The following is a 25,292-nucleotide window of genomic DNA, read 5'->3' on the forward strand; positions in this document are numbered from 1 at the left end:
TATTTATCTCTGCCTAACAAGCTGGCTTATTATCTCACTTCAAACAGGGGCCCATCTTCACTCCCTCTATAATCAGCACTGATTACCAAGTATGCATATCCTATAATTTTAGGATATGCAAACTCTCTCTGGACTAGACAGGTCAACTTATGCATTTCATTTAGTTTCTGCACTTGGCTCAGTATGCAAGATCTTTGTATTCGGTAAAACAATGTACTTTTCTGCCCTCTGAATGGACTGCCTTCTAGGCATATTTATTATACAAATCCTAAATACTAATAATTACATAAATATACAACTAATTACTGGATGCTTGCCAAATAGAATAGATCCTAATTAGATAGAATTAACTAAAGAACAACAAAGTGACTCATTTTACAACACCACCACCCATGCAAATTACAAAATCAGAAGTTGATTTTGTAGGGAAAATATCCTAAGAAGTGGTACAAAACACCCCATCCAACTGAATTCAAGCTTTGTCTCCCCTGTTCTTGAAAGCTTGATTAGAGAAGCTCTGGTCAAAATGAATACAAAAATCATATTTCCTTCAGGGTATCACTGCTGTATCTGCTCTTGCCAGAGAAATACAGCCCATTCTTGAACAGTCGTGTCCTTAAAAGTATTAAGGAGGAAATGAAAGGGTATGGAATAAATGTGACCACAGGAGAATGTATAGACATAGAGTTCATATAATCATCAATGTAATGGCCACCTCCTTAATTACTTTCTTTCCTGTACGCCACTTGGGTAACTGGTTCAAAACAAGATGCAAATTGGAACATGGTCTTTGTCTTTTTAATTCACATTATAATGTCAGTTGTGTAATAGTTTCTCAGACAAGCCTTGAGGCTAAGTGTGAAAAATTAATACCTTCTGTTTTAATAGAGGAACCATGTGCAAATAGGCCATATATTTTATATCTGTTATAATGACAAAAGGAGATTTTTACTAACCAAAGGAAAAATTAACAGCTAATATGTGATGATTCCTGCTTATATAATTTTCATTTCTAACCTGTTGAGTTTCTTCCACTAGCAGAAGACTGCTGGTGTTCTAATCTTTGCTACAACTGAAACTTTAAAATGCGACTCCTATCTAGTTTTTCATTAACTGACAGAAGTACAATTATAGCATCTAATAAATTGGTATTCTTCCTCAAAAGCCTGTATTTAGAGCATGGTAAGACAAAGAAACATCCCATAATGAAAGCAACCAATAAATTTACAGGGTGCAAAAAGAAAAGATGAAACCCAGTCTTGTGCTGTAATTACTGAAGAGGTAATTACAGAGAAAATCCAAATATTCAAACCAAAACCTAACAATGAGGCGAAAACAGAGGGGAACTTCCTAGGTAATAGACTGAGATGGTAAAGAGGTAAAGGCCCTGCCAGAACCTTCAGATCTAGGACATCATTCCTCCTACTCAGTGAATTAGACCCGTTGACAGGAAATCAGATATACTCAGGGCATTGCCCGTGAACACTCCCACTATGGGAATTGTGTCTTGCAGAAAACCTGGAGGGGTTAGATCCATCCATTCCACCATTTGCTGACCAAATTATTTTCCTGTTTTGTTTTGTTTTTTTTTTTTTTTTCAAAAACCTTTATCCTTTTATCGCTTACTTAATCTTTTAAAGTCTTGGCAGTGTTGCTCTTGTTTCTTTAGTTTATTACGAAAGTAAAGAAATAATCTGGAAAAAGAAAGATAAGTATGTTACACTATCTGAGCATGATGAAGCTCCTACAGCAGGAAAATTCACAGCTGTCCAATCCATCTCCTCATCTTGAATAAGCACTGTCGTACATATGGTGCACAACACTGACCTCAGATCTTTCTCACTCAGATTGCATCTGGTTCTTAATTAGTTTGATTTATAAAATTAAACATAATTGATGCCTTGGCAACATTATGTTGCTAGCAGCAAAAATAATAAATTAAGAATGAGTGAAATAAAAGTCTCTTTTGTCATGTATGCATAATGGCATGCTGCATATATACAGTATTATCCTGTATTTCATCACTGACATTTAATGTTATTTTGGGCTGGGTCATGTTTACTTAAGTGTCTCGAAACAGCGATGTATTTGTGATTGATTCATGTGATTGAAAAAAAAGCACTCTACGCAAGGATGTGATGCCATGGAAATTAGTCTAATTTTCCCATGTGCATATGCAACTCTCAGTTGTCTGAAAGTCTACTTTTGTGAGGCTTGGAAAGAAGCTGTCATCACAGAGCTAAGCTAAAACAGGACTGAAAGGTTAAAAGCATTTGGAACAGGAGTGTTCTCAGAGAAACATTTTGTCAGCTACAAAACTATAAAAAGTACAGACGTGCTGGGGAACACAGCAGAGTTGAAGAAGAGCCTAAAGATGCCTAAAGAGGACAATTGGCTTACCAGATAGCCCCCTCCTTGCTGGTTCATTCATCAGGTTGGCCTGTCCAGTTGAATGAAGACTTGATGGATCACATCTGGCTTAGGGCGGAGGAGAGAGAGAATCTGTCTGCAGCCCTGTATCCTGAATACAGGAGAGGAGTGAGTAAGGTTTCAGATTGATAGAATAGACAGAATGGTCAGTGCGGAGGAGCTTGGTAGAGGAGTTAGCCCTTGAAGTGCTGGTTCTATTTTTCTGACATTCAGTTTCAGCTAGAGCAGCTATGTGCACCAAGAAGTATTCATCTCTTTAGCCCATCGAAGTGGTGAAAAGCACATAACCATTGTAAAGATGTAGAACATCCAGATAGGGCTTATAAGTATGCTTGTAGAGGAACTGCACTTAGTCTACATCTACTTTGTAGTTCTAATTAGAAGGGAGTCCAGAAAGAGCAGTGATCTGCATGCAAGAAGAAAGATGGGAAAGACAGCAGAAGCAGGTATCAGTGGAGGAAGCGGCACACAACGAACTGGAGTAGAAAAATGCTGGTCTCCCATCTACGTTAATGTAACCTTCCCTTCAGAAAATAACATCATGTCTATCTATGCCAGGGAATCTGTTTTAAATCACACTTGATTTTCAACATCAAGGAAAAACAGAACATTGGGGAATAACAGAACGTAGTCAATAGTGATGATAGTAAAGAAAGAAGGGGGAAAGAAAGCAAAAAGCTATCAGGCATGAAAGGCATATACTGAGAATATTTTCATTGGCATTCTCAGGCTAGATGGCACTAACAGTACTGTAACCATGGAAAAGTGTAACCTTGCTAGGACAGCAAAATGGCATAGTAGAAAGGAGTTGAATATATTACTTCAACTGCAACGTGAAATCGTACAGTGGAAATGGAAATGCATTCAGTGCCTGGAAAGACAGAACTCTGGAGCACTACTGGAATGTATTGGAGTCCCTTGGCAATGTTATAATTAACTTTAAATTCTAACAGTCTTCTAGAATTTGAGAATAGTCTAAAGATCTCTAGTACTGATTTCTACCTCCGCTGCTTATCACTTTATCGCTAGCAGAAAGGGCTCATGTTTCTGAGTCTTTAGACTCAGTCTGTTACTTCACAGGATGACATTACATCTTAGAATTGTCAGATATGTAAATGAGAAAACTGATTACTTTTCCTGCTACAAAGAATGATCTAACATAGTTTCCGATCCAAAGCAGTTTCAATCAGGTCAATCTTCTAAGGACTAAGGATGAAGGAACCTGAGTGTAATAAACAAAGAACTGCATTTCCCCTGTTATAGAATCAAATTATTTCAGTGACTTGACACCAGGTAATGCACAACCGCTCAGTTCAGGAAAAGTATTTGCACTGGCTGAATACCACTTTTTGCATATTAATCAAGTGGGAGCTTGAATCTGTCCTTTCCCTTTTCAGGCCATGCTATCCCTGCCTGCCTGCCCCAGTAGTGAGGGAGCTGGTATAGCAGAGTATGCTTCTATCACCACACAGACAAACCATGATTCTTAAAGGCTTTCCAGCACACAGACCAAGATACACTTGAGACATTATTTGTAGAAATGGGCTCTGACCCAGCAGTCTAGTATAACTTGCCGATCATAAATAGAATGTGGTAGTTCAGGCCTGTAAATCACATTTTGTTTTTAACTGAAAAAGGTAAGTATTCATCAAAAAAAAAGTTATGAGTTTTCCAAAATATGATTTCATGTCAGAATAGTCTAAATTCACAGAACTAAAATGTTTCATAGAAGCTTGAATGCCTTAACTATCAGATGATTTGTCTTGATAAAACTTAAGACTTTTCTACTCAGAAACCATCTTTATACTTTCTTGCTTAAACTTCTATAACTTACAATTTATAACATTGCTTATATTATAAAAAAGAGAACTTCATGAACAAAATGTTTCAGCCACTAAAAAAGGAGTATTTCAATGATTTTTATATTAACAATTTTATTATTAACTATATCATTCATTAAAAAATCAATAATCTGAGGCTGTTCTGATATCCTCAGTTTATAAAAATGTTGAACTTTACTATTTAAACAGCTCCAGTTTTAATGCCATGCTGAGAAAAAGACTGATAGTATGATATTTATAATATGTTTTTTCACATTATGAACACTCCTAGAGAAACATGACGTGTACCTGTGGATGGCAGATACAGGCATAGAAGTGCCAGATCATAGGTTAGTTTGTGTTTGCTGTTTTTAATACACTGGAACCAGTTATTTTTAACTCTCTACTGCTTTCATGCTGAATGCACCTCACTATGCAAGTATTCCCTGTGATTTCTGGCGACAAAACTATGCCTTTTAAGAGAGAAGATGATCAACGCTCTTTCCTAGATTATGCAGCATATTCTTTTACACTTTTAGATGCAGTCTTCTAGACGTTATTCCATATGACTAATATTCACACACATGGTAGAAAAATATTTACTTATAGGTTGCAAGACACATCTCTGATCAAATCACTTAATTTTACTTTTCAAGAAAACCACTAAGAAGAAAGTGATTTGGTAGGGTTTAGAGTTGTACTTTGAAAGCCTAATTATTGATATAGAAAAGGAATGAGGATGATAATTAAACACATCAGAAATACATAAGCATGTGCTTTGCCTCAAGAACTGCCATTGTGGAACACACTCTGGCACAGATGCCAGCCACAAAGTTTCCAGTGCTCTTGAAAGATTGCATGAAACTGCAAAAATGCATGAGGATTTACTGTTCAAATCTAAGGGAGCATATGGGTGCTGTTACTCTAGATGTTCATTGTACATCCATCAAGAAATGATGGGTTTAATGATGTCCTTGCTAAGGCAATTTGTACCTGAGGTCAGTGGGTTAACTTTGAAATTGGGCAAAGTGGAAGGAGAGCAATGAAATAGCAGTGCCACCTCTTAGCTCTCTGAGCTGTGTATGTGGAAAGAAAAGTCAATCAAAAACACAGAAGGAGGTTTAGCTGGCAGCTGAGACAATGGCCGAGAGACTTACCAAGAAATGCCAAAAGAAGCTGATTCAGGAAGGAAACTCATTTTAACGCCAGAGTTACTCTTGTGGGAAAAAAAGACTCACCCTCCAGGTAGGCATTTGACAGATGCTGCTAAAAATACTTTCAGGAAAAATATATGGAAAAAAATCTAGGTTTTATTGCTTTAAAAACACAGTGAAACAGAAGTACTTTTAAAAAAGTGCTGATAATTTCTTTTTATTATTTGGGATATTGAAAAGAGATGTTGCATGTAATTGTCTTCTTCAGCTATTTTTTAAGTCATTTAGAAATAGTGATTAATGGTAAAGGGGTGATAATAAATAGGAAATATTTTAAAATAAGATGTGCAATAGTATACAAAGGCATACAAGTCAGTTGGTGATTGAAGTGACTATACCAGACTATTTCCTTTTAAATACATGACACATTGCCTACACCTTCAAGGCAGCACAATGAGAATATAAGTGATAGATTAAACTTGCTAGATGGGAAGAACAAAAGGAATGGACATTTAAACCTGAACACTCTTGGAGCTATTATAGGCTCATAGGTACAGTAGACAAAGCATGACTGAGAATGAATATTATTATGAAGAACCAGCAGAACAGTCCATTACTGAAGTATATATCCATTTAAAAAGAAAAACCCAACCCCACTGTTTACTACGCACTCACTAAAATCAGTTTGGCTCAAATTCAGAGCTCAGCTCAGCAGGCAGACATTGAGTATTTTGGCGAAAGGGGAGGCTGATTATTTATAAGGCCACTGGACTTCTGCAGTAATACAAGCACATGCTATTAAGATGGCTTCCTTAACCCAAAGATAAGGCCTGCCCATGTTCCAAGCAACCCTGTGATTGCTTCTACTACATAAGTCCTAATGAGAGTAGTAATATCCCACTCATACAGTGGAGGTGCACAATTTCTTCTGCCAGAAGAGATACTGCGTGCAAAGGCGCTCTAGAACGTTGGGGTCACGTTTTGTTCCATTAGAAAACAGAATCTGGCATAACAAAAATGGAATAGCAGATATCCTTCGGGAAAAACTTGAAGTCTCTTTATGGTAAGATGTATTTGCTAGTTTTTGAAAGTAAAAATTGCATTGGCAGCATATAAAAATGTTTACATCTGTGAAAATGCTTTTATCACAAAATTGTGTTCGCTCTTGAACAAGCTAAGAAAACCATAAGAACATTAGGAATTCAGTGCTGAAAACAGGTATTGCTGTAAGCATATTGTTTGGGATGCAGGAGATAATCGAGGTACTGGCATTAGAATTTAGGTAATGCTTTGTGAAGACAACTCACCTGAAAAAAGATTGTCAACAAATGCTAATTCCATTTCCAAAGGTCCCATTTCAATTTGCTGATGCCATGACAGTACAAAATCCTTATCAGTAATCTAAATTCCTGTCAGGGTGGTTTTTTTTTTTTTATTTCTTGTAATCCTGCAGCTCTTTGGAAGGGTTAATTTGATTCAGCTAAGGAATATACAAACATATTGCTAGAGTGTATCAACACCCATCCAAACATGAGATGTTTTCTTCTGAAGTTTTAAGGGTTTTTCAGTTTGAAGTTTTCAGGCACACTGCACATAACATTTATTTTCTTTTTTTTCCTATTTTTGCTCCCATGCAGGAGCCCAGCATGAAGATATGTGAAAAATAAGTGACCAGACAGTCAGTCTGTATGAGTTTATGCAGTCAAGGATTTGTTATGTCACACTGAAAATGCGATTTTTACTTTGCATTAACTTCTTATATTTTTATAACATAATTTTATTATTTATGTTGTGAAGTTGTAAAGGTTCTAAATGAGCAGCACTCCTTGCATTAACAGCTTGAGAGAACAGGATTGCTTTACTTCAGATTACCAGCAGCTGCCCATTCAGCTAAGGCACAAATCCTAAGGAAAACTACTCAGTAACTGACAGTTTTGCCCAGAAAAGAACAGAAAAAGCACATCAGGAGATATGAGAAATAAAGATTGCTAAGAGATGATCTACTGACTTTCAGTGAGATGTATGATGACATTCAAATTCACATTTTTGCATTATTTACATCAGAAAGGCACTACAGCCTCTGCGGTTTGGCACATCTTGTGTACAGAAGGGGTTGTAAATATGCAAATTTAACAGACCAAACAAATAAAGGATACTGATATATCATTTCAAAGAACAGATACTGCTATGATCACAGAATATGTAATATATATATAGTTATATAGAAATATATATATATAATTGAACTACATATTTTATATATATATATATATATATAGTTATATAGAAATTAAATAATTTCTATAATACATACTACAGTCCTAGGAGAAGTGGAGTTTTTTTTGTGGTTTCTGATGAAGATACACTGGTGTGTCACTCAGTTAAACATATTGGGCAATAAAAACATAGCCCATCATAGCATTTGTAGTGTATTCGGGCAGCACAGCTAATTACTGAAGTATCATATGAACTTGCTTTAGGGCAATCTGGAAAGTTTGAACAATAGGATTAGCCTGCAGGCAACAAACTACATTAATTAATGGTTATGCTTTTGTTCCATACAGAAAGAGAAAATTCAAGAATACATGCATAATACAGTTTTTAGTATGAGGGACAGAAACAGAACACCATAGCTTTCTTCCCTTGGCAGATGCCAAACTGAATTGTTTGCATCGTAGTGCCAGATAAAGTCATTACTAATGAAGCAGGAAGTAACTGCCAAATACCACAGTGTTACCCAAAACACAAAAGAAGACTCCAAAAATCTAGTATCATTTTGCAGAAGCTCTTGAGGAGGAGTACTTTTATCTCTGAACCTGAGAGAACTTTGGAGACATGCAAGATGAAAAATCAGTTAAATAAAGAAAAACATTATTAATTCTAACCAAAAAAAAAAAAAAAAAAGATTGGGTTTTTAGATTAGGTTTCCTGAGAAAATGCAATCCATTTATAATATCCACAACTGGTTAGGATAGCATTTCTTCACCAGCCATCAAGTCAGTCTCTCCTGCCTTGAAGAATTTGACAAGGCCAAGAATATGGGAGAAAGGTCACAGTCATGAAGGTGCCAAGGATTTTGCCCTCTAGTATGAAGACATGTTTTTCTGTTCCAAGCCTAAGTGGGCTGTGCACTGATCTGACCCTCAGCAACACAGTTCTCCAGAAATGAGAGTACGGTTTGCTACAGGAATTTTCTTATATTGCCTCTAATAATCATATCAAGCTAGCATTTGGACTGCCCAGACACTCATAGTACAACTAAGGAGAAATCTGACTTCTGAGTTCTGTTTTTTAGGCATATTGGAGATTTTTCTACAAGAATAATTACTCATGCTTACCTAGCAGACATATGCCAGTCGTGGTCAAGTTCATTGTTTAAGTGCCATAACTAAATAAAGACTTACTGAAACCTCACCTCAACCAAATTATAACCTGATTTTGGCTTTGACATGAGTATTTGCTTCCTGTGGGAGATCATGTTCTAGCACTAACCATGGGCTACATCCCTGGCTGAGCAATCCTGATAGAAAAAGATGGAACACATAGCTGGAATTTCATTCTTGGATACTGAAAGATTAAATCAGGAAAGTCTCTTCAAGTAGATTTTTAATTTCAAGAGATTTCCATTGGTTGTTTTTGGAGGATTTACACACTTAACTGATTCAAATGCATTAAAACCTGTAAAACCGAGTGGCAATGTTGTAACAGAACTGGACCTAATTTTCAAAACCATGCTTATATAAAGTTTCTTCACTACCACTCACATCAGCAGTGATTATGCCATTAGCTGTGACTAGGAGGACAAGTGGGTCTCAAATGGGTAACAGATTGGAAGGAGAGGACTAGTGATGTAAGGTATTTAAATATGAACAGAAGTGAAAATACCTCTTTTACTTTGTCATACTGTGCAACCCGAACTACCTCACATTTAGGATGCTGAATTCAGTTTGTCTTACACTACTGATGATTATCAAATGCATTTTGGAGAGGTTTGTTATATCTTCTCCTGTAAGTGCAGAAAACATGCAGAGACTTATTTCCTACATGAAAGTACAAATACAGGTAGACACACACTTTGTGAATGCTGTAAAAGAAAAACATATCTAATGAAAGGAAAACTTCATTATTTATTTAAGCTGATTTAAGAATTTAGGTTTTTATGGTATAATTTCACAAAAGGTTGCCATCATTCTTCTTGGTTGGAACAGCTAGAACAAAAAATGAAAATGGCATTTTCTTTTTATTTGACATTTCATGCATTACTTTTACACTCATGCACATACATCTCAGATACATCTTCCTATTAGTAACGGATTAAGTAGGGATTGCCTTCAACATAATTTCAAGTAAGAGAAATAAGAGACTGAATTTGACCAAAATTCCTGACAGGGTAGTGTTACATAAAAAAGAAAAAGAAGCCAAGATGAAAAAAATTTGCTGAATATTCAAGTACAAATACATAAATCACTATTTATAGCATTCTTGTGATCATTCCTAGCTCTTTCTCACATGACCTTCAAATACATGCGTGCCAAACAAAAGGATCACTGTAAATTTATTGCTCAACAATATTAAATGTGTCCTTTTTTCCATCACGCATGTAATTCCACTTCTATAGTACTATAGAATGACATTTTGCCCTTCCAGAAGTGCTCTAAAGCACAGTGACACAGTGTGGCCTTCTGGGCTTTGCTGATCATATTTCTCTTTCCATTAAAAGAGCCTAACTGAAATACTTTGGAATCTTTATACACACAACAAATAGGCTTAAATGGTGTTTCCTTTGGGGGATTTAGTAGATACTTAATTTTACGTTCCCATCTATATCCAGTCAACATAGGATCAACATTTCTTTATGAACATAATTTCAGATTTTCATCTAATAGCATATCTCTGGAATTTCAAATTAATAGAAATAAAACAGGCAACAAATCTATGCTTTCATTTTATTTAAGCCAGTGAGCCGTCTTCTGGATCTAAATGCAGTATTCATTTTACTTTCTTATTTACTGTAAAGATATTGGAAATAGCTTAGGAGATATAATGAAGGCACCATTAAACAGATTATCTACAATTGCCGAGGGACAAACTGGTAAAGTAAATGGAAGTCAAAAAGCAATTAAAAATGAAGTTGTTCAGATACACATTATGTATGTTTTGTATTTACCTTCATTTTTCTTGATGGTGAAATTTGGATTGTTGGCCATTTCAGGAAGAAGACTGTACAGGAAATAATGCCCATTTTTAGGATCATCTTTGTCAACAGCACTGACAATCTGAATTACCTTCAACAGAAAATGCTCTCATTAAGTATTCACATAAATGTACAGTATTGAAAAAAAACACATTCCATTCTTTCAGACACATTCTCATTTGTCCACATGCCATATTAACAACGCTAATTTATAATCTTGCAAGGCTTTTACAGACCTTCACCTGAATGTCTAGGGAAGAGGGACTGTATCTGGCCCATTTAAACAGTTTCCAGAACAAGGAGGCAGAGAATAAGGAAAGACAGGCATGTGAGAGAGGCCAGTAAAAACTGACACTGATTTGGCAAGTACTAAATTATTATTCAGCAATAAAGAAGAAAGAAAATCGTTTCAGAAACACTTACAGTGCCTATGGTAGTCTTTCATTCATATAGCCCTACTTCTCACAGGATCAAAATGTACAATCGATCTTTAATCCTTTTTCCTTTCTCCTACCACCATTTCTTAATTTATTGTATAAATATATACACTTTTTAAATGAACTTTCGATGTGAAGTTTTATATGCTAAACAATCTAACCTGAAAAAGAAGGAAAATATCTAAGTGTATATTTTGGACTTTTTTCCTTAATTTTAATAAAACCTAATTTCTTCCTGTACTAAAGCATCTTTTGTTTAAAGATGCCATTATTAACGAATGATTTCCAGAATAATGCAGGATACTAAGGTTAGAAGAGCACAGAGTACTTGAATAGTCTGGATAACTTTGAATAATCAAATAACTTTCACCCCATATGATTTACCTGAACTACAGTATCCGTAGGTTTTTTTACCTTCATTTATCTCTTTTACCTTCAACATTACTAACAAAGAAACTGCAATTCATCATCTTCAAATCATACAAAGCTTCACAGGAATATAAAAAGAAGAAACATGATTTTAAAATAATCAGCAGGTTTTGGTTTTTTTTTTTTTTTTTTTTTAACTATTTGGCTGAGTTACTTTTGATTCCAAGTATTTTCCATAGAAGTAGAAACAAAACCAACTAAAGATCCAGATCCAGCATTGAGGTGAATTTCAGTGATAGTTAGCTCATGCTAGATGAGGTTTATAAGAAATTTAATGAGAATTATTGACCTTTCCCATGTCCATTGAATTCAACAGAATTTGTGTCTTACATAGTTATTTTTGTAATGCCGAAAGCAACTGACCCATAATATTTTGCACAATTAAATTCAGATTATGAATCACTGCAAGTTTAATTTTTGACGCATATAGTAAAAAATGGAAACAGGGTCTGATGCTGCCCAAATTCTTCGACTTCTACTTTAAATTTTTAGTGCTTCACTAGCAAAATGATAATAACTAGTATTTTATACTAGTTTTACGGCAAGAGAAAGGACTATCAATCTGTATGTGTTACATGTACAATAATAACCAATATCCCATTCTTTCTTCTATATTCTGCAAGCCTTAAAGGAAGAATAAAAACTCTCTAGGTAATCAGGAGTAGTGTCCTGGGTTCAGCAGTAGCAGTTATTTTTCTCCTTCTTGGTAACTGGTGCAGCACTGTGTTTTGACTTTAGGCCTAGGAACAGAGCTGATAACACAAATGTTTTAGTCTGATCAAGGACTTTCTGAGCCTCATGCTCTGCCAGGGAGGAGGGAGAGCTGGGAGGAAGCAGAGACAGGACACCTGACCCAAACTAACCAAAGAGGTATTCCATACCACAGCACGTCATGCCCAGGGATGTAACGGAGAGTTACCCCAGAGGGCTGGTTCACTGCAGGATTGGATGAGGTATCAGTTGGTGCTCGGTCGGGTGGGGTTGGGTGAGTTATCGGTTGGCTGGTGTTGAGGTGTTGTATTCTTTCCTCTTGTTATTTCCTTTATCATTATTATTACTGGTGGTAGCAGTAGTGATTTGCGTTATACCTTAGTTACTAAACTGTTCTTATCTCAACCCGTAGGAGTTGCATTCTTTTTGATTCTCCTCTTCGTCCCTCCAGGTGTAGGGGGAGGGCAAGAAGGGGGGGAGTGAGTGAAGGAGCTGTGTGATTTATGGCTGACTTTGTTTAAACCACAACAAGCAGCAACATCAAAACATAAATATTTGAAATTATGCCTGTATACATGCATATGTAAAGATATTTTAGTACGTATTGATATATGCACACATAATATGTAGACAACTTAGGAAGGAATTTCAAACAATTAATTCCCTGCCCACTCATATTCTGGATAGGTCAGATTTGTTATCAGTAATCTACTGGAAAAAAGTTTTAGATTGTTTAAATACCACACAACTAGATTCTTCAGACACATGTATTAGAAGAGATGGACAGAAAAAGACCTAAGACAGCTTTTGCTTAAAGAAGTAGGTGTTTGATTTAATAGCTCCATAATGGGTCTTAGAGAGATGTGGATTGTGAAATAATAAAAACAGCTGAAAAATATATAATCTTGTCCCACTGAAGAGATGGGCCCATGTACAGATGTAGAGCATTTTCAGCTTTCTCTTACGCTACAGGTACTACACTACCCACATATGTCAGGCACAGGGCTGGACAAGGTCCTAGTAATTCTGTGTAATGGGTAAGTGCAAATTAGAATGGCAAGCATCTTTGGAAAGATGTATTTTGTGGTTATTCCATTTTTTGAACACTGCTAGAATCGGAAAGCAATAGGGGAAAAGGAGAATGGCACTAGAGTCTGGAACACCAAGTACACGTAACAGGTGCAGTTTATCAGATAGTTACGCAATTTTATCTCTACTGGCTATATAACTTAATTCTTTCCAGCATTATGTAAGAGAGTTGACTTTAAAAGTTCGCTGTCTGCAGGTTTTCAATTAAAATACCTGAAAGCCAGTAGCTAAAGCATTAATAACAGGGGTTTTCAGCTCATGGAAATTTTATGAAGTAAGTTTAGAATTTTGCCTAGGTTGCAAACTTTCAAGAAATAAGAGCTGGCTATATGTTTTATCCTTTCCTCTACCCCCTCCAGGAACTATAGATACTTTTTAATGACCTACAGAATGCTTTGTTATACTTCAGTTCATTTCATCCATTCCCTTCATTGTTTACTAAATCTTTCTTTGCCTTAAAATGCACAGAAAATTATATGCAAAAGATAGGCTTAGCGGAACACTATATTTGTTGTGTTACATGCACACATCAAGGAATTAAGAGTTAGTGTTCCCATAGCAACCTTATTTCTTGTGCATTTGCATTAAAATAAGCTCTTAAAAAATAAAAATGGCATAACATATATACAGTGAGACAGAGTTCCTGTATGTTTTACTCCATAGGGGTAAGAAAAGTCCAGTAGTTCTCATTACCACATTATGGTGATGAGCATACTTTATTGCTCAGTGTTGTGTGATCTTGTAATGGAACACTATTGAAGTAATTCTCCAACTCTTAATTTGTGGTTCAGAACATGGTAGAAAATCTTCCAGGTCCGTCCTTCTGTACCTATCACTAAAGCTTTTTCTTTCCCTGTAGTAACGTGTAACAAAGGTGTTTCACATAACAAAACCTGTCAATACTAATCTTAAAGAAATCAAAACCTGATTTTTTTCACAATAAGCACTAGAGTGAAGGTTAATAACCCTTTGGCTCTTCAGTCTTGACATTTATGAAATTCTTCCTTGTAAAATTTCAACTTTGATGTTGTATTAAAAATTCATGCATATATTTGATTCTGTACATACATTTAGAAGAAACACAATAATCAGCATATTTTGCTTAACAGGAAGCTCTGGATTGAAATGGATAGTTAAATGACCCCTAAGGACAACTCAGCATTATAGTCTGCATGTTGCCTCACATTTCTTCCAAGCAACTATGCCTGAAGTAATATTTATAGAAGATTACCAGTATAATCATAATGAATGATGCAGAAAGATAAATATAAGCCTAAAGTTTTTATCAATGTATCATAACTATGTGTGATTTTAATACATGATACTGCAATGCAACTTGTTAAGCTAACTTGGAATGGTTCCCAACTTATAACTTTTCTTCCAACTCTGAAAAACTGTTGCAGTCACATTAGTCTTCATGGTTATTTCTGAATTACTTTTCAGACTTACAATACCGTAAGTACTCACAGCAGTACAATTTTAACTTTGTCTTTCAGCCATAGCCAGCCCTTTACTGCTAGAACCTGCGTTTTGCCATTTGAATCAGCTTTGGCTCTTTAGAGAAAAGATCTAGCTGAAGATTTCTCCCATTAGAAAAAAACAATTCTATTAAGAGAACTGAATAAAATAGAGACAAATTGCAAGAGACTGAAAGAACATTGTACTTAGTTTTATATTGCTCTAAACACTGGCTTGAGCACCGATACATCACTGTCTGCACTACTTAAGTGTTTGAAAGTTCTGTAGCCTTGTTTCAAGCAAAAAAGCACTTTGCTGGAAAAGTCTGGGTGTGGACTGAGGAACAGTGAGTGAAGCACCTTTCTTAATAGTACAGATGTTCTGTTCTAAGAGCGTAGGAAAATAATTTAGCTGGGCTGGAGAACAACAAACTGTAGAGCTATAGCCAAAAACCCCATGATTGCTCTGGCTTCAGCAACTGGAATTACGCAAAAAAAAAAAAAAAAAAAAAAAGAATAATAGGGAAAGGCATGAGCTAGCTTATTTTTACCTTAGAGATACTGTAACAGTACAGTACTTTTTTTATTTCCTAAAACTGACAAAACCCCCCATTTCCAGCAACTTTCTGATGTCTCTAAAAATGTGAAAGTTGCACATAAATATATGCATGGACAAATATTTTTGTTCACCCTCTCCCTTTCTTCTCCTAGTAGTTGTTGTACCTATACTGTTAGAGGTAAAGAAAAAAAAAAGGCAAAAAAAAAAAAAGGCATCTGTTGATGTTATACATCAACAGTTTTTAATACATTCTGTCACATCACCAGCAGCTGCAATTGCCACTTGCAATTATATCAGAACCCAAAATAGAACACTTAAAAAGTGAACTGGGATAGATGGCTCAATATATTTAGGGGCTACAAATCAGGTTTTCTGAAAGGTTCAAATGTGATCTCCCTTACAGAAATACAAATTAGATTTAAACTTAAATCTAAGTTGAGCTGCAAACGTAAATAGATTGGAATACTCCAATACAATAGTGCCTTTCCTGCAAATGTAACATTCAAGTTTAAACTTTGGAGAAAGAGGCTTTTTCTACTATGAAAAACAGTAGCCTCTTTCTCATATTGGCTATTTCATAACTGAGTTATATTTAATATTTTGACTATTACATCTTGACTTATTAATATGCTTTATTCCAAAATTGGAATATAAAAAAATAAGCATAAGAAAAAACAACCAATTTAGGGTAGATATCAAAATCTTCATAGAAGCAGATAATTTTTGAATGATGACTTGCATATAGAATGCAACCTTGGCGATTATTCTTGAGTGGTTACTCCAGAGTAACTTTTTTTTTTACTTGAGTGGTTCCAATAATGCCATTTGTTGAAAACACAGAATAAATTGCAGGATCAGTTGCACCTCATTCATGCTGACAGCCAAATATTTAATAACCATCTGTAAAGTTCACACAAGGATTCATGCTCAAGAGTGACATCTGCCATCAGATCAAGAGTTTAAGAGGTGATGGTAAAATGAAGAACATAATGGTTTAATGTAAGTATTACATAAGTGCTTAAACAAAAGCCTCTTTTATCAGCTGACTCTTAATCATACCCTTTATTGTTTTATTCCAAAATGAAATGTGAACAATTTTCAGCATCTCTTAAAACAGCTGAAGTTTGATACGAATATCTAGATAAATGTACTCAGAAAACACTGTGTAACGGCTTTCTGGCTTTAGGGAAGCTTACTGAGTCCTGGATAAAGGTACACTCATTAGAAATTAACATATCCTAGAAAATGTAACTACTCAGCAAAATGCGGAATAGTTACATTTCCACCCTGAGCTAAACACATATCCACTCTGAGCTAGAAAAACGTAAATATCAACAGTAGCATAACTGTCTGCCCTTAAGGGCACATTCCAATAATCTGCTTTTCAGTGGTTGAAAAGAACTCTCATTTCTTAAATGACAGATTTTTGACACCTTTTTTAATATACAAAAAGGGGTGCTAGAAGTGAAATCATCTTCTGCAACAATCCAGTCTTGGCAGAGGTGGGTTGTCATATACTGCTATATCGGTTGTCATTTAATACTACTAAAAGAAAATAACTTCTAACTCTATTGTCAGGTAACCTTCTTTGGAGAATAGTGAATTTAATGCCTACCACCCACATGAGACACAGGAATAGCTGAAGTAACAAGTCTAGTGTCATGCTGTCAACTGCTGTTTATTTAAATAAAATGTCACAATCTAGAAATAAATTAGAAAGTTTAATAACAGTGAGTCGTTGCAACACACAATGTTTCACAAGCTGGACAACAGTTAAATCTCATTTACACTTTCTAAAAGTCTGTACATTTTCTTGAGTCTTTATCTTGTCAGTTATGTGGCATGTGAGATATTCTTCCTTATTTCTATACATTTGTCCATCAAAATAGGTGCCTTTTACGAAATCTGTTTCATTTTCTTTGAAAAAGGGTACACAGGTTAAATTTTGCTTCTGATATCTTGCTATGTTTATTTCACCTTGTCAAGTGCTGTGTAAACTCCTTTGCCAACCCTTTTATTTCACTAAATCAAGAAGAAAATAACCTCTTAAGTACTTTTTTTTTTTTTGTTGTTAAATACAGTGAAAATTTGAACTCCATTTCTCTAACACCCTATCCCTCTTTAGATACTTCAAACTCAGTTACAATTTACTTGACTTTCCATGAAGTTCTGGGTTGCCTTCTTGGTTTTTTTTCCTAGTTGTCATTGAAAAGTAAGAAGTAACTAGAGATTACAACTGACATATGGGTAAGGAGAAATGGTTTTATTGTTTTAAGTGTTTATTCTAAATCATACCTGGGGCCAGCTGCAATATAGTTCAATAACTGAACTGGAATTTAGGTTGGATTATACTTTTACCTATTAAAGCCCCTGAACCTATGAAGCAATGAGCTCTATCAAGCAGCGTAGAAACAACTGGAGCTTAAATACACTCAAGTTTTTTCTGTGTATTTTCCTAGCATACCCACCTTTAATTTACCCAACTATACTTTAAAAAATAAGTAAATCCATATAGAGAGATATGTACCACAGAATATGATCATAAGTTTATCTTAAACGAACGCAAAGTGTTGTTAGCATGAGCACTTAGGCATGCATTTTGGGAATAAAGATGAGATAAGATGACAGGGAGAAACTGCACTCCCTTCTCATACATCAAAGTACCAACATAAAAACATGGAGATACTTACTTGTCCGGGCTTCCCATTCTCACATAAAAAGGCTTCGTGCTCTGATGCAAACTCAGGAGCGTTGTCGTTTACATCAAGAACTTTGATAGCAACAGGCACCCGGGACACTTGACTGTGGTTTCCTTAGAGAACAAATCAAAGTAAAAAAGGTAAGCATATATATGTTGGGACTGATGCATAAATGCCTACAGAGTAACCATAATCTTCCTGTCTTCTTCCTTGCTTAATTGGATTGTCTTATCTGTAATGGATCGTGGAGTTGGAGCATGAGATAAAGAAGGATGGCCAGTATTTTACAGTTGAAAAGAATAAATAGATCCCTATTGCAAATAGCATTTGTTGGAGATTAGCTCAATGATCTTTCTTGGACTAAATTGGTGAGATTTTTCTTTGATGAAGTTTGTATTGTTTTATTGATAAAGTCCATTATACATGGAAAAGGGAAGGCTGTAAACAACATAGATTTATTTCTTTGTTTATCTTTGGCAGAGCACAGAGCATTTTACTCTATTAATTGTTCTGACTGCACATGTATTATTTCTTCATTACAAATACGATTAATGTGGAGGCCCACACTGTGAGCAAGATAGACTGTAGATTGACATAGGCAAAACTGGATAGCATTTCAGACTATTAAAGAGCTTTGATTCATCTACCACTGACCAAAAATGTGACCTGTGAATTTCTTTCTTCATCGAAATAATATATAATTATATTTTGCATTTTTTTCATATTTTGCTATAGAAGTGTTTTGAATAGAAGTATTTCTCACTGTGAAGATTAGAATAAGCTGTTAATCAGGAAAAACTAAACCAACAGCTGCATTCTACTTTGCATAGATTTCACAGTCAGTCCCTTGTGTCTTTTCTTCAGTTTGGTATAGCTAATTTAAGAGGCTATTTCTAAATATTTTAGATTATTTTTTCCCAAAGAGCAAAACCATGAATGCAGTTTAAACTGAGGTAACCAATTGATCTGAAGGGTTTAAAAACCTCTTCTATAGCACATGTATACTTCTACAAGTAATTCAATACTAGCTCCAAAATCCCTCTCTTAGTGAGTATTACTTTACAACCAGAGTATTTTATCTCGCTTATATTATCAACAATTTGAAGAACTGCACACCGTGTGAATCAAACCCTGGGTCTGACTTTTAATAGAACTGTGTGTTTTTGCCTAAATTATTACTGCAGGCAAGGAAGCTACTAACATAAGACCAAATATCAACTTACTGGTTTTGTGACAGCTCAGCAGCTGTCAGCTTTCACCAGTTCGTGGGGATTCTGTTCTCTGGCAATACAGAACAGGCTTAGGGGAGGGTAGGACGGAAGCTCCTATTGCCTGGGATTCAATGTACCTCTTATAATAAATGCCTACAAAGTAGAAGTAGGTGAGATTCCACCTTATTTTTTGTTGAAATGCAAGCTGGTGGCAGCCCTACAACTGGTAGAGATAGAGGAAGAATTACCATATACACGGTATTTTTTGTGGCTTCCATCAAAGTTAACTTTATTGTGACCTAATCAAATCCTACCTCTTGCATCCTTTTTTAAAATTGTATCATAAAGACAGACATAATTTTTGAGGCTCGACCTGTACACCTAAATGTGCACATTTCAATTGCTCTACTAACATTAATTTGAAATAGCATAAAAATAATTATTTTCAAAGACACAAAACTAAGCTATCACCAAATCTACTAGTGCTATAAACAAAGGCTTTATGTTTGCTGCATAACCTGAAATATTAAAATCACATCTGTATAGGACACGTAAGATTACAAGACATGAGACTCCAAATGCTTCCCATTTGAAGTGAAAAGTTTTAGTTCAGAAAGAAACATGCTCCAGAAGAATAAGAAATCCCCATAACGATACTGCAAGGGTAATATTTATGTCAGATTTTGTCTTCTGATCTTACGTATTAACAGGTGAGTGAACACTAATGCCATGGAATAATAATGCATTTTAAATCTATAAAAATATATCTATTTATGTATATATATATTATATATATATAAATCTATAAATATATATATAAATGCATTTAAAAGCTAATATGCAAGTGATGAATCCCAAACATTTGAAACACTTTTTTTATCTTAACTTCATAAAAATAAAGACAATTCATCTTGAGCTTATCAGAATTCTCAGCACTAGTGTCACATTTAAACACTAAAGATTTACTTTTATCTAAATTAATGAAATGATGGCAGTTCAAATTTTAAAGACATTACAGAGAAATGTAATTAATTAGATAAGGTTCTAAAGAAATTATTCATGTCCCTTCTGACTGCTCGCAAAATGTTTGTCTTTCATCAGAAATACAAACATTATATTTAAAGATATTATAATTAGAAACTTGATGAGAATTCATTAAAAAAAAATAATTTACTAAACACAAAATAGACCCAACTGGTTTGGAAAGCTCCAAACAAGGAGCTTCATTTTAGGGTTCTTGTGACTATTATGAAATTTATTGTTGAGAGAGAGATGGAGAGGGAATTTTGTCTACTGCTTGTACTGCCCACCACATGGAATACATAACATTATTTTGTCACTGCAATGAAATTTCCCTTTATGATAAGTGTTTTCCCTGTAAATAAAAACCACCCTAAGCATACCTATTCAAACAAATTTTTATTTTCACAAAACAAATCCAGATTTCACTTTTGTATGAAAACACTGTTAAGATAAAATAGGTCTGTCCATTTTCATACTTCCAATGTCTGCAAACTTCTCAATGGTAAAATATGTATGCAGATGACATCCCTCTCAAGTTTAAATGCATCTCTATTAGCGATGCTCAATATTCTTGAATTAGAAGAGGGAAGCAATTGAAGTGGATCCACCCTGTTCCACAGAGTGCACAAACTGTTACGTTCACATGACTAACTGTCCTGCATACACAGTTAGCCTTCACAGTGATTAGTATTCATGTTTAGAACTTTTCCTCATTTGTATGAATGGAGAGTCAGTTCTTTCTCAGCTACTGACAAAACTGAATTTTAATTACTATCTTCGTTTTAGGGTTCGTTGTGGGTTTCTTTGGATGGTTGCTTATTTTTCCTGTTTGTTGGGGTTTTTTTCCCAATGAACCACCCAATCAGTATGATTAAGGAAGACCAAGTCATCTTGCACGAACCATGTAGCTAGCAGGACTGATTGCTTAAGTTCAAAAATTCAATTAATTTAATTTTCCCAAAATAATGGAAAGTCCAAGTGAATTTAGAAATGCATACAGAAAGGTTTACAAGAATTACAAGCACCTAAAAAACTCTGATTTTCTCTGCAGTTCTCAAGATTCTGTTGGAATATTACATGGTTGAAATGAAATACACAACTTGCTGGAATTCATCTTTGAGTAATACACCCATTAAAATTCACTGAGGATTAAAAAAGTCTACAGAGTTTGATAAAAATATGATGAGGTAGATGACATAATGAATGTAAAATAAATTAAAAAAAAAAAATAATCCCACTATCAAGCCATTTAGTGTCTCCAAACCTGAACTTTTGGAGGCTACAGACTTGTGCTAATTGTTGTTGTAATCAACACATTTCTTCCTTCCTGGAAAAACCTTAAATAACTGAGTTGTGCATGTATCATTGAAAATTTATAATGCAAAGCACTAAGCATTCTTAACATTGGTACTGCATGCAGCAGTAGTAGTACTAGGAGTAACTAGAGCTGGTAAATCAAATTGGTCTTGTGCTACAACTAACAGAACATAACGCAGATATTCAACTCCCATAAACATTTAAACACTTCATAAACATACTCAAAACACTTCTCCACTGCCCTTCCTTGACAGATGTACATACGGGTGGTCTTAACAAGCAGTGGTCTTTAAAAAAGACAATTATTGGCTGGGCAAAATTAAGTTAATCAACTGTTTCACCCAAATAACTCTAGTTGAATCCAGTTTTCCTTTATTTAATTAATAAAAAATAATTTCAAGGATCTATTTAAAAAGTCATAAGCGATCTTGCATTTCAACAAAAAATAAGTTCCTGAATAGAAAGTAGACTCCTACAAAATAATACATCTCTTATTATTTTTTATTATTACTCTTATTATCATCACAACATGGCTTGGAAATGGGTATTTCATACTTCTCTGATTCAGTGAAATTTCTACCATAGTAATATTTCAGATTAGAAGTAGAAGAAGTCTTAGTTCTAACGGAGAAATCAAAACAAACTCTGAATCACTGACTTCATAAAAACAACAGTACTTGCTTTACATCCCTGATATTTCAATCTTATTAAGTTGTATTTTAACAGATCCATTTCCATGACTTCATCAAGGTTTTATCTGATGCCATTACTACAAAAAAATCTACATGCAGGACAAGTTTATTTCTCCTCTTAGGGTTTATGCTATTGTTTTCTTTGTGCAATCCTTTTCCTACATAGCACCACAGCTTATAATTATTTTTTTTTTTATAAAAAGCTGGCAAATCTAACTTCAAGATCTTAACAGAGATATTTTTGTGAAACTGAAATTTTATTTATGTTGAAGTTTAACTATAGAAATCACATACTGCAGCACACACTGTGTTCATTTATCTGAAGTGTTGTGTAATGATCTGATTCAAGACAGACTGAGTGCCTGAACTGATTCTGAAATTGTCAGGAAAAGACATCAGCCATTGGCAGTATTTCTGCTAAAAATAACAGAATGTAAGCTATTTCTGAATTAGGATAAAATTTGAAAAGTCAAGAAAAAAATCTCTACATAAAGATTTAGATTCTGCCTGAAATTCTTGTATTTTTAAAAGATGAGAAAGTATGAAGAGGTGTGGTATATCTATAAAGTAATATAAACAGATCAGAGCATAGCAGAAAGGCTGCTGTACAAGTTGCTAAGACAAGAAACAAACACTGCTTCAAAATTAACATTTAATTTCTCTATTTCAGCATACTGGAATGTATTAGAGGAGTACAGATTGTGGCGAGTCACTGCGTAAACATGTGTGTGGGAGGAAGGAAGAAAGAAAAAGATGTGAAACATATTTCTCAGGTTTGTTCCTTAAGTCATTCTTCGGAAGAAAAACAGTAATGCACTTGAAAAGTTTTGCCTCCTTTCAGTTGATCACTCCGTTTATTTTACCATGCTCTCCAGAAGAAAGATGAACAAGTTGTGAGCACAGCTATGATACATTCTGTTTTCATTTCCTTAGTGATAGACTGTCACAAGTTTCACCACGGATTTCCACCTTCTTCATTTTTGTCCACTTTTCTACCTCTCATTGCTATGAAAAAGATGTCAGACTCTTGCAAAAGGCAAGCTTTCACAGGTGTGGACAAACACAGAACCATACATACCCACTAATGAGGTAGAGTGCAAAGAGAGCATTTCAACGATGTATCCTGAAAAGGAGGACAAGGAGGAGGGGAGGCTGAAGACAGACTACATTTTCAAGACTTGACTTCAAAGCTAAATTTGTAGCTAAGAGATTGCCAAAGGACTAAACGAGAGATTATACATTCAGGGTGCTAATATTACCGAAAGAGTAAAATGTCTGTGGTAGATACACAAGCCATGGCAGAAAATGTTAATAAAGCCATATTCTTCAGGCCCTGTTCAAACAAAGTTTTCATTCACTTTAACTTTTTAAAAATCTTGAATCAGTTATCTAAAAATTGCAAAGAAATGAAACATGCCAGCAAAGGACCAAACAGATACTGCTCTTTATTTTGTTTTAGCAGTGACATTCCACCTAACCCTGCACTGAGTCTTTGCCTGTCATTGTAGCAGCAAAGTGATGCAAGCAGAACATGTTGGCATGCACTTTGCCCTTTCACTTCAAGGCCTGATGCAGCTTCTACTGAAGTCAGTCAGCTCTTTTCTACTCTGGAGGCCTAACCTAGTCCCTGTTCTTAATATTTCATTATGTCTCTACTACATTCTAAATAAACTAAGAATTGAAATGTAAATATAACTTAAATTAAATCAGGGACTTCAGCTGGGCACTTTGACTTCAAAGTATCAACTTGGATTTATTAAACTATATAATCAAACTGTATTTTAAAAAAGTACATTCCTTTTGCACAGATACAATACATATTGATGGAATCAGTCAGTCCTTGTTTTCCTTAACTGAGGGCAGGCTATAATCTGACATTCAAATGCAACCTCCTTGTTATTCTTCATATCATTAAACTGTGTAGATATACAGCAGTCGAACAAATCCATACTCCGTGAATTGTAAGATACGTTTGCAAAACTAGGAAATATTTGCAATTCCTTTTACAGAAGCATCATATTTTATTTGGTGTGTATGAATGATATTGTCTTGTCTGAATGAACAGACAGATCCAAAGGACTTGGAAAGGAAAAACTAAATTGGAAAAGCAAAACATCCCCTCAAAGGCAGTTAGCTGTGAAGAGGGTCTCTTGTACCATAACTGCAGTTATAAGGGAAAATCAAAAGACACCGTTCTGCTTAAATTTTGCAATGCACAGTAAGAGAGGAAAAGTTATCTGCTGCTGCAATGTGACTGAGAATGAGGGGCCATGGTCAGCAAGCTGCAATTTTATCTTTGAAGAAGCAGAGGATGTTGAAACTAATTTATATCCACCTTAGAGCTGGAAGGGAATGGGAAGCACAGGCACCCCTTGTGCCACCCTCTCAAAAACCCCAGCAACCCAGAAACTCAAGGGTTTCTGGTTATTATAAATCACCTTGAATGGAAAGTTCTCTTTAGTCACAGTGCTTATGTTTTGAAAAGCCACTGTAGTGTCGCCACCTCCCATTTATTTTCATGGACTCCAAAAAGAAGGTGCTAGAAGATATAGTAGATACTAGATGTACTCAATAACACAAGTACTTGTTACATGTAACCCACATGCTGCATAAGAGAGTGATTAGACTGCATGGGATATGCACTAGGAGAGATAAAGGGGGATACTCAAGCAGGGGAACAAAGCGATGGGATGAGGCTTGAAAAGAGTTCGAAGGGGCATTCTCATCAGGCTCTGTAGCAGCTTTTTGATATTTGAATAGCAATTTTAGGTACTTGTCTCTTGTCAGAAGCTCCAGATGCAAACAGCATGTCCCTAGAGAGTGTTCTTCTGCATATCTAATTTTGACCACAGCAAGCTTTATATTCATCGTGACACATAATCAAGATATATGTGACACATCAGTATGAGTGAACAAATACGTAACTCTAAATAAATTATTAGTATAGCTGCTTGAGCGTGTTGTATTGGAAGCTTCTGTAGTCATGACAGGTTGATGACAATGAAAACAATCGTGGTTTATTCGCAGATCCTACATAAATCCTTAAGGGAATCAAAAATAAAAAATGTAC

At 35.2% G+C, this 25,292-nt stretch overlaps 1 protein-coding gene across 1 annotated transcript in view; it reads right to left on the reverse strand.

The window, feature by feature from the left end:
- The window catches only part of CDH8 (cadherin 8), a 135,658-nt gene that overhangs the window by 16,201 nt on the left and 94,165 nt on the right, over positions 1-25,292 (reverse strand). Inside the window, exons 8-9 of the mRNA XM_065661228.1 lie at positions 17,971-18,092; positions 10,572-10,689 (exon numbers count right to left, since the gene is read on the reverse strand). Coding sequence (XP_065517300.1) covers positions 10,572-10,689; positions 17,971-18,092 — 240 coding nt within the window. The remainder of the gene's footprint in view (positions 1-10,571; positions 10,690-17,970; positions 18,093-25,292) is intronic.

The sequence above is a fragment of the Lathamus discolor genome, chromosome Z (assembly GCF_037157495.1).
Source record: "Lathamus discolor isolate bLatDis1 chromosome Z, bLatDis1.hap1, whole genome shotgun sequence".
Lineage (NCBI taxonomy): Eukaryota > Metazoa > Chordata > Aves > Psittaciformes > Psittacidae > Lathamus > Lathamus discolor.